The 12849-nt window shown below is 40.7% G+C and overlaps 2 protein-coding genes across 2 annotated transcripts in view; one reads left to right on the forward strand and one right to left on the reverse strand.

The window, feature by feature from the left end:
* Positions 1-12849, reverse strand: part of Yip1d1 (Yip1 domain-containing 1) — a 627626-nt gene that overhangs the window by 342466 nt on the left and 272311 nt on the right. The window lies entirely within an intron of this gene.
* Positions 5179-11310, forward strand: kek1 (leucine-rich repeat, immunoglobulin-like domain-containing kekkon 1 protein). The gene has a single exon (XM_087347140.1). It carries the CDS (start codon positions 5884-5886, stop codon positions 8086-8088), a length of 2205 nt encoding a protein of 734 aa, XP_087203266.1. The 5' UTR covers positions 5179-5883; the 3' UTR covers positions 8089-11310.

A 12849-nucleotide genomic window follows, 5' to 3' on the forward strand; every position in this document is an offset into this window, starting at 1 on the left:
TAAACGTATCTACTCTTATAATCCTTCACCATAAGACGTTTAATATAAATATTTCATATTACTCTTGGTCACATGATAAATATTTAATCCAGATAGGTAACCCCATTTGTAAAGAAGTAAGCAAGGTGTGCAAAGACATCGAATGAGACGACTTTCTACGACAGAACAAAATTTTAGACTGCCCTGATGAAGGTTACGACGATTACAAGGACGATTAACATGACTGTGATGAAACAAATTAAATGCATCGGAATTAATATTCAATTTTACATAAACCAAGACCATGAGAAATTTGTATTGGCAATAAAATGGCCTACAGAAAGCCAAATTAATTACACACAGGACAATATGGGTGCCCAGATGGCTGTAAAATATAACACAAGGCCTCACATTTACACAACCGAAATACGTTTAAAATTCCTGTTGTGACCTTTGACCTCGATGACAGCGAAATCACCAACTCAAAGTGGAGCCACAAAACTCATAAAATTGTGTTAGTGACTGACAGTTCAACCACATCTGAATACGAGCTAGTAGCAAACCCAATTTTTTTGGTTCAGACAGACAGGGAGTCAAACTACTGATTCTAGTGTAACCTAAATGTCATTCATCCAAAACCATGCTGACTGGAACCCCGCATGTAACAGACCAATTCCTCAAAACTCAATTTCATATGAATTATTCAGGTTGTCAAACTGATGAGACCTGTATTTTCACCCCTTCAGTTCACAAACGTTACCGAACGCCACTTAATTTCAGTTACGTTTAACCATACATTCGATTTTATCGAAAACACGTTTGTGGTCCGGTGACCGACCAGAATGGCGCCGTGCGTGACACGTTGTATGCCGGACACAGTATCATCCAGTTAGGTGCCACTTAACCATATAAGCAGAGTGAACAAAGAAAACTTTCTAACGGGATGTATGAAAACTATTCATTACGACATACTTCTGAGAACTCCTCTCTGGATGTTTAAGGCATCCTGCCAAACGTGTGACAGTGGGTTAGTAAGCTGAAGAATCTTCCAAAAGCAAATACAAACAATACTATCTTCTGGGATGCTCTGTCGTGTAGTCTGGTGGAACTCTACAGGCGTTTCAGAAGTCCTTGCTGCCTCCATCAGACCCTTAGAAATGTCGGTAAACTCATGCCGGAATGCCAGAAGACAGTATTCACATTCACACAGATTGAAATCTGCCATATCTTTTAGGTTTCGTTGTGGGCATCTTTCTCGCAGTCTAGTTCACAGTGTGAGATTTCATTTTATTGACAGAGGGTATCATATTTTCAATTCTTAAGGCAAAGTGCGTTTTTCATGACTTGTTGAATCGCTATCGAATTCCTAAAACTGTAACGTCAACCATACGCCAAGCTGTTTGCCCACATCTACACCGGAGTTTCTCCCTCGGGAGTAAAGCGGCCGGGGCTTTAAGCTTGCATCGAGGTTAATAACGCGTCCAACTACATTCCCACTCCCCCCCATCTGTCTGCATGGCGTGATGCCTACTTTACAAAAGCGCCATGGACAACTTTACCTTCTTGTCAGATGCATGTTCTTATCCGTATTACCTCTGCTGATTTATAGTGTCACCGTTACCTAGTAACGATGTGGCATTAACATTAAGCGGCTGCCAACAAAGAAAGCATCGGTCTTTTTTTATCTCGCTCACGTCAGAATAACTCCGCCGTTATAACCATCACCTCCCTGCAATAAAGATGTCAAGCCTTGCACAAACAGTGACGCAGAAACGAATTCTGTAATCCTGCTCCCTTAAGCGCTCTTCAATTAAAGTCCCTGTAAATTCGTTCTGCGCTGAAGCCGATGTACTGGGACGTGTGAGTGCTCCACACATTGAGATCTTGGCACGAATCGGAACTAACATTTTCAGGCCTCAGTGTTCAATTCTTAGTCTTACTGTGTGACACTTTGTACACACTCCGTTCACTGGAAATATTTCGAACCAATGTGGCCATCGTCAGGTTAAATCCCCTGCTTTTGTCATTGCACAAGGGATCTTCTCACCCCTGTCCACAAATGATAATAAAATGGCAACCTCATTAACTGATTATCAAAAATATTTTTCTTAAATTGCCTTTACGCATAGCCTGGTGAATCCCGGTGGTAATTCTACAACGACGCTACACAACACATACCAATTTAAAAAACTTCCTATAATAATTTTGGAATTTTAACTTTTAACGGACTTCGCTACATTAAAAAAGTTTTAATATACACTTTATCATCACTTCTAGACATTGTGATGACGTCATTAGTGCAATGACACAGAAACACGGAACTGAACCTGACGATGGCACCATTGCTTCGAAGCATGTTTTCATGAATAGACATTGAACAAAGTGCAAAAAAGTGATGTGCTGAAAAATAAAGAATTCAAGTAGTTTCATGCTCCGGCTGCGTTAACACCTATGAGACAGGCCCCGGTATCAACTTGACAGGAAGAAGGCTGAGCTCCATTGCCAGTCTGGGCACTGTAGCCGGGAACTGAACCCTGGTTGTCCATCCCGCAGGTAGGTAAGCAACTGAACAGCCCCGGCTGAACAGGTGTAAAGATGCCATAGGCTCCTGATTACATTCAAAATTTCTGCAAGCATGTTAACTGTCCGGAACAAAAGAACGGCGACTAAAGAAATCCTGAGCATAAACAATACGACATGAAGGTACAAACGCCTATGAGACGACGCTTTTTAACTAAGTTGTATATTCAGAAACCAAAAAGTGGTAGTCTGGAACACTGTTAATTCTTTTTACTTTGTGGTAGTGTAACGTGTTTTATTATATTACTACGAGTAAAAGCATTTTACGCCAATAAAACAAGTTACAAGCAATTTTTTTACAAAGCATATTTTATCCCCTTCCTCTGACGTTGACTTCACACTGCTAAATTGTTAAACCTTTTGTTTCTCTGCAATAAGGTTAATGACTTACACTTATTGCCTTCTGAATCGTCCATACATCACTTAATTTGTAATTCACTTAACAAAGCTGTCAACAGCTCCGATGATACACGTCGAATGGTAGGATTATCTGTGAGCAATAAATCTGAAATGATGTAGTGCAGCTGTCATGGCTTCATTTAAGGTACGATTCCTGAATGTGCCTGAAGGGACTGAGGAAAACCACAAAAACCTCAGTCAGCGCTATGTCCACTGGTAGACAGCGCTCTTGAACATTGTCCGTATAAAACTGACTTCCGTATTTCAACTAGAAAGACTGCAGAAATGTCTGGGGTACGATCACCGGCGGGGGAATAGATCTTCCTCTCGTCACCGCGTCCGGACAGCCTCTGAGGTCCACCCAGCCTTCAGTCCAGCGCATATAAGAATATATATTGAACTATACCTCAACTCCCCTGTATGTCTTCAACGCGAGGTGCTTAATTGAGCTCAAGGGAGAAGTTTACCTTGCCTTTCCCACAACAGGCATCTGACTGTCGCACTTTCATTTCAAAGTCGTTCCGTTGCAGAGCGACTAATCGATTTATAGAACATAAAGCTGTTGTCACGACGATCATGATAAGGGTAATGATTTACCAATGACTCCACTATCTAGCAAAATAGTGCACATCCATTTGAGAGGCGTTTATGACTACCCCACATTATTCTCCTTCAAACAAATATAATTCAGCGTATCTACCACCATAAAACAGGAGCGTCCCAAGTCACTGGCCTGTACTCACTCGCATTTTTATGACCATCACAAAAAGAAAATGCACTCAAACTACATGTAATCGTATTTCGTTAGGTCTAAGCGAATGATGCATTTATTATAAGTAAAATGTATGCCTACACATAATTTTACAGCTGTTGTCCTCTCGTTTGATAAACTACACATTTAACAACTATTGTAGAGTTCGTCTTGAGAAATAAATATAAACAAAATATAAGGTAGTATATTTGCGTCATATTGTGAATTAGGTTAATATTTTAATATTTTCCGTCACATCACAATTTTAATAAAATAATAAAATATAAAATATTTAAAATATCATTTCACGTTCCGCATCGAATGATCGTTCCAATTTGTAAATCGATCATTCGATGCAGAACGTGAAATGATATTTTAAATATTTTATTATCTTATTAAAATTGTGATTTGACGGAAAATATTAAAATATTAAACAAAATATACATTAAACACATAGAATTATATACTCAAAAACTGGAAATTATTTACAACATTCCTATCCTACGGCCGGGAAACCTGGAAATAAAAACATTAGACGCGCATTTCAGGTTCTCACGGCGAGTATGAAGAAGTTGCTGTCTTCTGGGATGCTGTGCCGGGTACCGTCCTTGCTGCCTCCATATTCAGGTCGACGGCACAGAGAACGACATTTGAGGGCGGGAAAAAAGTTGTCTGCGGGTTAAACCCATCTGACCATGAAATATGTCAAACGACACGAAAATATATAATTTCTTTCAGATAAATTTTAATTAGTAAACTTGAAAGTAATATTTACTACGTAACAAAAATAGCTAATTTCTAAATATCCAATACGAAATGTAGGTTTTTAACTGAACCACCCATAACCTTTGTGCATCCCATATTGCAATCGAGAAACAGAGAGATCTGATTAATCATTTTAAAATCCGACAGCGAAAATATTTGCGACATATTTTACTGGTGAAATATGCAACAAAGGAATATTATGCTGATGAAGTCCTAAGTCCTTCTCGTTTCTCTTGGTTCACTTACTTAGTTCATCAAAGCACTGAAGTGTAGATTCACTGGGGCGTGCAGAATTCTGTTCGGCTTGTCGTTCGAACGTGCTAACGAGCGGGGATTAGCGACGCACTGGACGCCTGAAATCGATTGTTAAAATACGACATTCGCCACTGGCAACGAGAAAGCACTGCTCTATCAGGTTACTGGACTGCCCGACAACAAAACATACGCACACCAACAAGTTAAACAGTCACTATCGGCTTATCCGGTGATTGAATAGGAGTGTGAAAATTTTGTGCGTGCGTGGGCTGAGCCAAAAACTGTTGAAGTAGCGAGACCAACCGCTGAGGGACATTGAAAATTGTTGGCGGACTGAGAACTGGTTTTAGTACGATGGTATGCCGTTGTTCTTCCCACCCTCAACTCGGCGCTGCAGTCGGAGGGCGCAAGCGGGAACGGTTCCTCCCTACCGAACGAAGGAGAAGACCAGCCAGCCTGTCCTCTCTTTGAGCCAGCCGCATTCAGTTCGTTTCCATCACGCGTGCTGTTTGGACGTGCCGATATCTCACGACAACATTCTTTTTAATAAAAAAGTATTTCTTTAATGTTCTACTATAGGATGTTTAAACAGACGAGTGACAATACTATGCTAACTTAAGGCACCAGGCAGTGCGGTTTAATTATGTCAACTGGGTTAACAGCGAAGTGACATCAGACAAAGGAGCTTTTACGAAATAGCCTATACATTCCACTAGCGACGTATTTGTGTTCAGAGAAGATGTTTCTTGTGTGTTTCTGTTTATCTTAAGTTTAAAGTGTTTGTGCGAGATTGGCCTAGTTCATGTACTTTCCAGGTACACCAGTGATTTAGAACCAAGCCTTCCAAAAAAAAAAAAGTGTTGGATTAAAGTGGTCAACATATGCAATAGAGCCCCACAACCACAAGGATTAAATTATATAATGTAGAACCCCATTTATAATTTCGATTTTTTATTGATATAATCAACTCAAACAGTGGCATTTGTTTTTATTTTTTTCTAGTTATGGTTTCCAAATCGGAAACAGTGCTGTGATGTGAACCGGAACGTCATTCCCTGACGGATTAATTTGGTGTGGGTTTTCCGCGATCGTAAGTGGCGACAGTGTGGTGACGAGTGAGATATGCCGGCCGCAGTGCAAGTGCTGAAGTCACGATGAGGTGCGTCTTCAGTATGATGGTGCTGATAGAGGTGACGGTCACTGTGGTTGTGCTGTCTGCGACGGTTACAGCTACCGAAGATCACTGTCGGACAGTGTGTAGCTGCATATGGAAAGGCGGCAAACAAACGGTGGAATGCATTAACCGAGGCTTGATTACTATACCCGAGAAAGTGCACCCGGAAACTCAAGTACTGGACATGTCAGGTAATATCCTCAACAATCTCCCCAGAGACATGTTCGTGCGTGCAAAGCTGCTGAATCTACAGAAAGTTTTCTTTAGCAACTGCAGAATTGGTCAGATAGACGATAAAGCGCTTCACGGGCTGACAAATCTCGTGGACTTGGACCTCTCCCTTAATCTCTTAACCTCAATCCCTTCAGAAACCTTCAGCGACGCCCCACTTCTCCGTGATGTAATTCTTGCTCATAATCCGATCCAAAAGATTGAAAATTACGCATTCCGAACCCTTCCCAGCCTGGTGAAGCTAGACCTATCCCACTGTGAGATACAGAGCATAGCTCCTAAAGCCTTCGAAGGCCTGGAGCACCTGGAGTCATTGAAACTGAACGGCAACCAGCTGAGTGAGCTGCGTCCGCGGACGGTGGAGACTCTGAACGGTCTTCGCGGGATCGAGTTGCACGACAACCCGTGGCTGTGTGACTGCCATCTTCGGGCGGTCAAAGAGTGGCTCATGAAGAACAATGTACCCTACCCCGTTGCGCCGGTATGTTACGGAGGGCCGGAACGCATTGCTGATCGAACATTCGCCGAGTTAGATATTGACGACTTCGCATGTAAACCGGAGATTTTGAAAGGTAGCAGATACATTGAAGCCACGACGGGTGAGAACGCTACTGTGGTGTGTCGAGTGAGGGCAAAGCCCCCCGCGGTAATAAACTGGTACTGGAATGGAAGACTCCTCCTTCACAACTCGGCCTTCAGTTCACACCAAAGAGTCTTCATCTACGAGAATGGCCAATCTGAAAAAAGCAACACTCTGGTGCTCACTAACGCCCAAGAAACAGACTCGAGTGAGTTCTACTGTGTGGCAGAGAACCGGGCCGGTAATGCCGAGGCCAACTTCACCCTCCACGTGTCCTTGCGGACCGCCGGAATGGCCACTCTTGGCAGTGGGCAAATCGCGGGGCTGAGTGCAGCGCTCGTCATCCTCATTCTGTTCATCCTGCTTATCATCTTGGTGCTATTGGTTAGACTGAGAAGGCCGCCGTTTTCCGACAGCAAGACACCGGGGCAGATAGAGACCAGTGCAGCGATTGCTGAGGCTGCAAACAACACTACCTGCAAACCATCTTCCATAGGAACTGCGGCAAACAGCGACACCTCTATTTCGGAGCATAAGGTTGTTTCTAACGATCTGAAAGTCGCGTGTAACCCGGTGCAAAAACCTCCACGAATGACAGAACTCGCCTACACAACTAGCCACTACGACGGCAAAGGGAGCCTGATCAATGCTACTCAGTGTTTCACGGCGCCTTCCTCGGGTCCACCTGCTAATAACCCGGACCTTATTAAAGACACCAAACGACTGGCCAACGCCGGCGAACTTCCAGCGGCAGGAGTCGTTCAGGTCCCCAACGGCCACGCACAACAACCCGAGGCCGGAGATGTCGTCGCCGATGAGACTGGGATACCCATAGAATTACGACCCGGCAGTGGGGAATACAGCCGCGCCACAGGTTGCGACTCACTTTATCCCTCTGGTCTATGGGAGCAACCCCAGCAGTCAAGCCTTGACCCGTCTCCTGACCTCTTCATCAGGAGGACGACGAGCAGTCTGACAGCAGGGTTTGGATTCGACACTACAGACAGGACACCCATCATCGGAGACGGCACCAGTCTCGGCGGAGTCTCAACGGAAGACGAGGAGTACACCTGCAGAACACTGCCACGGCCACTTCACCACCACCACCACAACGGCTACCCCGCGGACTACGGACTGCCCATCATACCAACCGGGGTGGACCAGAAGCTGCGAGAAGTTGGGGCTGTCCAGCACAGTCCCTCTTCCATGTCACCCACTAGCGCCACGGGCGCCCCGCCCAACGCCAAGACACTTCGCGTGTGGCAGCGAGGGGTGCCCGTCCTGCCCCCCGTAACCGCCCTCAAACGGGTCCTGTCCGGCAGCAGGAACTCGCCTGACGAGGGATACCAGGAGGGCTGTGGCACAGACGTATAAACGTCCCTGTGATGGTAGTGTGAGTTGGTTCACGTCCATAATCTTCAGAGGCCACCGATGCAATTGGACTGCGTATTTCAGTCTCAAGCACAACTTATCCTCAACATATCCATCTGAATTAAATATGCCCACAAATACAAGGCTCTTAAATTCCAATTCATGAATACGAAACAATTTTTTAAATTCTGACGAGTTGCTCTTTCAATATCTTCGGAATAGGGTGGACTGGATAGGGGACTTCTTGGCTAACTGAGAAACTACTAGCATGTCGGTAAGAACTCTGCTTCATTTCGAAGTGCTTAATAAATCATACTTTTCGATCGTCCGGTAAATTCTTCACGCATCTTCGACGTGTTCGACAGGATACATCAAAATTTCATAATTTTACAGCTACTTACAATGTAATCGTGGAGCGCAGACTTAATCAGAATACGGCCCACTTCTAGACTTCACATGAACTGGTTTGTCAACTGATTAATATCTGAACAGATATAAAGTATTTATAATATACAAATCGACTAATCGGCAGATTAATTGATATTTTCATCAGTCAACATGACATGCATGTATTTGGCATTAAATAGGAACTGACGTACCGTTAAGCGAGTAATAACATTTCAGATTAGATTTCGAGTTATAAAACATCATTCTTCAGGATGCTTTTGAATTAAGCAACTCAGATATAGACTAAATCTAAGAGAACTTGTGAAGTTAAATATTTGGATTTTTAATGAATAAAGACTGGAACGTCACTGTATGAAGACCATTATATCAATTTTATGCAATCAGCTTTGAAGAACTGCTAACGTTTCATTTCGTGAGTCTCGACCCAACTAATCAATTAAATGACTGACGATTGAAGAATTATGTAATTAATTAATGCTGACTAATACGTTAATAGATCGCATCTGTAATTATTTCCAGCGTAATCCAATGCCAGTTAATTTACCAAAAAGATTAAAGAATCAAACATTTTAATTATATTAATGACCCGACTAACAAAGACATTGGAGTTCTGCAGAAATGACGATAATTTATTCATTTATTTATTAAGTTATATATTTTATCTCTTGTTTGTCACGGCACTGACGTTTTGAAACATGCCGGTACCTTTATTTGAATAAAATATAGCAAGAATTTAGTCCTTCAGGTTACAACCAGTCATCATTTTTCATTCTTAATTACGCGAAGTTAATGAACTGATGGAGATCGATCCCAGCCTCCACAGTTCCTTACACTTCCATTCAGCAACCTTCTGGCTTTCTAAAACTCGTTATACGGAACCGAAACATAATTTACACGTTTCAATATCGCAATTATTACATTTTCCTTTCAGCTGAAAAGACAACGAATCTAATCATGTATTCGGAGTGTGAGACTTATTTATAATTAAAATTTGGAATTCACACAATACACAGACACAGTACGAACAGTTTTGCTTACAGGTGCTCAGTTCACGGCGAGAAATATTTATCCAAATGCTCAAGAAATTAAGCTGTGTTGAGAGACAGCTTTTATTCTACACAATATTACTGATTGTGAGCCAGCATTTGTGGGTAAAAAGTTTAATCCTAGTACATATCAGACACAAAACGTTATCAATTAAGTAAACTTAAGAGATGGTCGGGGTATTTAAGTCTTCCGTTAGCTGTAGGCTTTTCGTCCCACTGTCAGACCATATGATAATAAATAGAATTAAATCTGAATGACGCAGTTCATCTGCATAATTTGAGGCGGCCTTGTAAATATGACCCACGTTACAATATATTGTAACTCTTGCATATGTGTAGGTGGAATTTTCACAAGCGTTAAGTGTTCCTGGTATTTGGAAAGCTATGTATAATATATACGGCATTTAAATTGCCTTCGTGTGAGTCAGTCATACAATTTTTAGTCGCCTTATTGGGAATATATTTTCACGTATACTTGAAGGATTCCATTTAAGCCAAAATAATTAATAATACAGCATCCATCTCTTCCAGTGAATATATTTAATTTTGTATGTTATGAATAACTATTTCGTAATGAGGAGTGCGTAAAAAATATTGGCTTTATGGATAATCCTTTAAAATTATTTGTACAAGTCCCACATATTAAAGAGATTGGAAATTCTCTAGGCGTTAATGCCAAATGCCAGTGCTGATTGAAACTGTCCACTTGTACAATTACGCCAAGTGAAGGCAAACAAAATGGACGACCGAGTAGAGCTGTGATGTGCCGGTGAGTGTGTACATATTTGTGCATGTAAGTACCATGCCAAGTGACGATACGCTCACTGAATAATAAACTCTGGTGTTTAAGTGAATGTGTGTACTTTTGTTTAATACGCGTTTTCAGGATTTTACCTGTCCACAGAATGTCAGGAAAGACTGTGATTGTGTCCGGAGAAATTAAATATTACTGCAACATGTTCACGATCGAAAGACACAAGAACGATTTCAATCTGGGTCCTATAGAAATATATCAGAGCCGCCATTTTAGTTTTAGTGTCTAATATTATTTTGGGCAATGGTGATCTGTGTGCATACTAACATTAAAACATATCGAGAACATCACGCCAAAAGGGCGTATCAACAAATTTACTTATATACACAGGAGACTAAATTCTTATGTTTATTTGGTTTTACTAAAGTGCATTATTGGCGTTCATGCGCCCAAATGTAACTATCTCTGTGTAAAGCAGTGTCACAATTACGTCCTTCTGGCATGATTCCCTCGACATCAAAGTCGTAACTTTATATAGAAATCCCTTGCTCAAACTATCTTACAAAATAATCTGTTTAATTTACGTAACGTTCCGTCAGCAGTTGTTGTACATTAATAAATTTGGTGTTACAGAGCTAACTATTCGTAGGTTATGTGTGTAGTGTACTGTTTATATATACACACATAGATGTTTTTGCTGAGAAATAATTTTCTGTCTGCGCTGGAGGAAATTTGGGGGAGCATATTGCAAAGCATATTTCTTTACATTTCCTAAACTAATATGGCGGCGTGATTATGAGTAAATGACCCGAAAAGTGAACTAATACAAACAAGCGATATTTTTAACAGTGTATTGTATATTTAACAATTCGTGGAATGTTATACTGTCATGTAAGAAAGATTAGTTAATTATTTATTACTTAAATAATTACCTATGTAAAGTAATGTACTGCTTAAAGCAGAAGACTGAAAGGAGATGATCCATTTTTATGATATTAAAACATCGCTAAGCCTGTTCACATACATTTGATTTTGAAGGACGTAATTCTAACTAGAAGTCATAATGTGTTTTTAGCCTGTACAGATATTTCTTTTAACATACTTATTCTTTCACTTATTTGATACTCTCCATCTACGGTTTAATTCGAAATGGATAATAATTATATGAAAAGGAGATCATGTTAAAAAAATCTGGCATCTGCAGTCGTCTTTCGTATTACAAATAAGGCCCATCCTTAATTATTCATTCCTGTCAATCAGAAATCCTATCTCGTATAATTTCTCATAAACATTATTTCGGTTTGCACAGCATCAGATACTTGTTAAATAGCAAGAATCTCGTGATTACTGAATCTGTTTTAGGTATCATTCGATGACTTTCTCTCTCGCTCTGGGAAATCGATATGCGCCATATGAATTTCCTTTTTCACGCTTATGCACAAACTATGGACATAATGTTCCTGGCATGAAGGGCGTATGTTCTATTCTGGTGCTATGTCCTATATGACTTCGCCCGAGAAGTGTTAATAAAGTAATCGATTAAAAGAATAAAAATTGGGATGACAAGCAGTCAGCAACTTCAAACTTGGGGGAGGAGTTTAACTGCCTTGAAAACGATGAAATCTGATTGGGATAATGGTAAATAAGCAGCATGTCAAATTAAGCAGGAATTTGAGGGGGAAAAACTGCTGATAAACCAAAGTAGTAATAATACGATTCAGGTTTATAAAAGCCACTTGGATAAAAGAATGGTCTACGAGGAATAAACAGAAACTACATCGCTTTAAGTACATTTAAAATATGTATACACCATGGTAAGCAAGTTTCAACTTCAAAACGTGTTTCCACATTTCTCTCTGTCACAGGTTCTGTTCTGTTGCTTACAAACTTCGTTACTCCGAGTATAAAGCTCATGAATGTTGAAAGTGTAAATGTCGATTTGTCTTATTTTTTCCTGTGTGATATATCTTATTTATTATACTTTTTATTATAAATATACTGTGAATTATTTTCGTCGTAAGAGGATATAAGCTACAGGTACAGAAGGTTTGGCATAACTCTTTTGTTGATTACAAATACTTCTCAATTAAAAGAATAATGGAAACAAGGGTACAATCACAAGGAAGTCGTCCTGGTTTTACATGTTACCTACTTGATGATGAATGTAACAATGATACTGATACTGATGTTTAAAACACGGAAGTGTATTTGGTGCATGTTTGTTTATAAATACAATGGATTTCGTAAGAAAACAGCCAAATGATTATGTATTACAACTTTTCTCTATCACGTGGACCAGAGAACAGAAACGAAGAGAGAGAGAGAGAGGGGGGGATTGAGAGAGAGAGAGAGGAATTTTTTAAGCTGGAAACATTGAACGTTTGAGAACTTGCAATGTGCGTCTAGGATAAATTCTGAGTCAAACTTAAAAACGCTTCAAAATCGATCGTTTTTGCCATGTTATTAGCGCCCCTACATCATATTAAGAAGTCACGGGTTCAATCTCGGCCCGGAGACATCCTATCCTAATTTAGGTTCCTTCGTTTTTCCTCAATC

Source organism: Zootermopsis nevadensis, unplaced genomic scaffold (genome assembly GCF_977971745.1).
Source record: "Zootermopsis nevadensis isolate Lab colony 2312 unplaced genomic scaffold, Znev_1.0 Znev_ptg000011l, whole genome shotgun sequence".
Classification (NCBI taxonomy): domain Eukaryota; kingdom Metazoa; phylum Arthropoda; class Insecta; order Blattodea; family Termopsidae; genus Zootermopsis; species Zootermopsis nevadensis.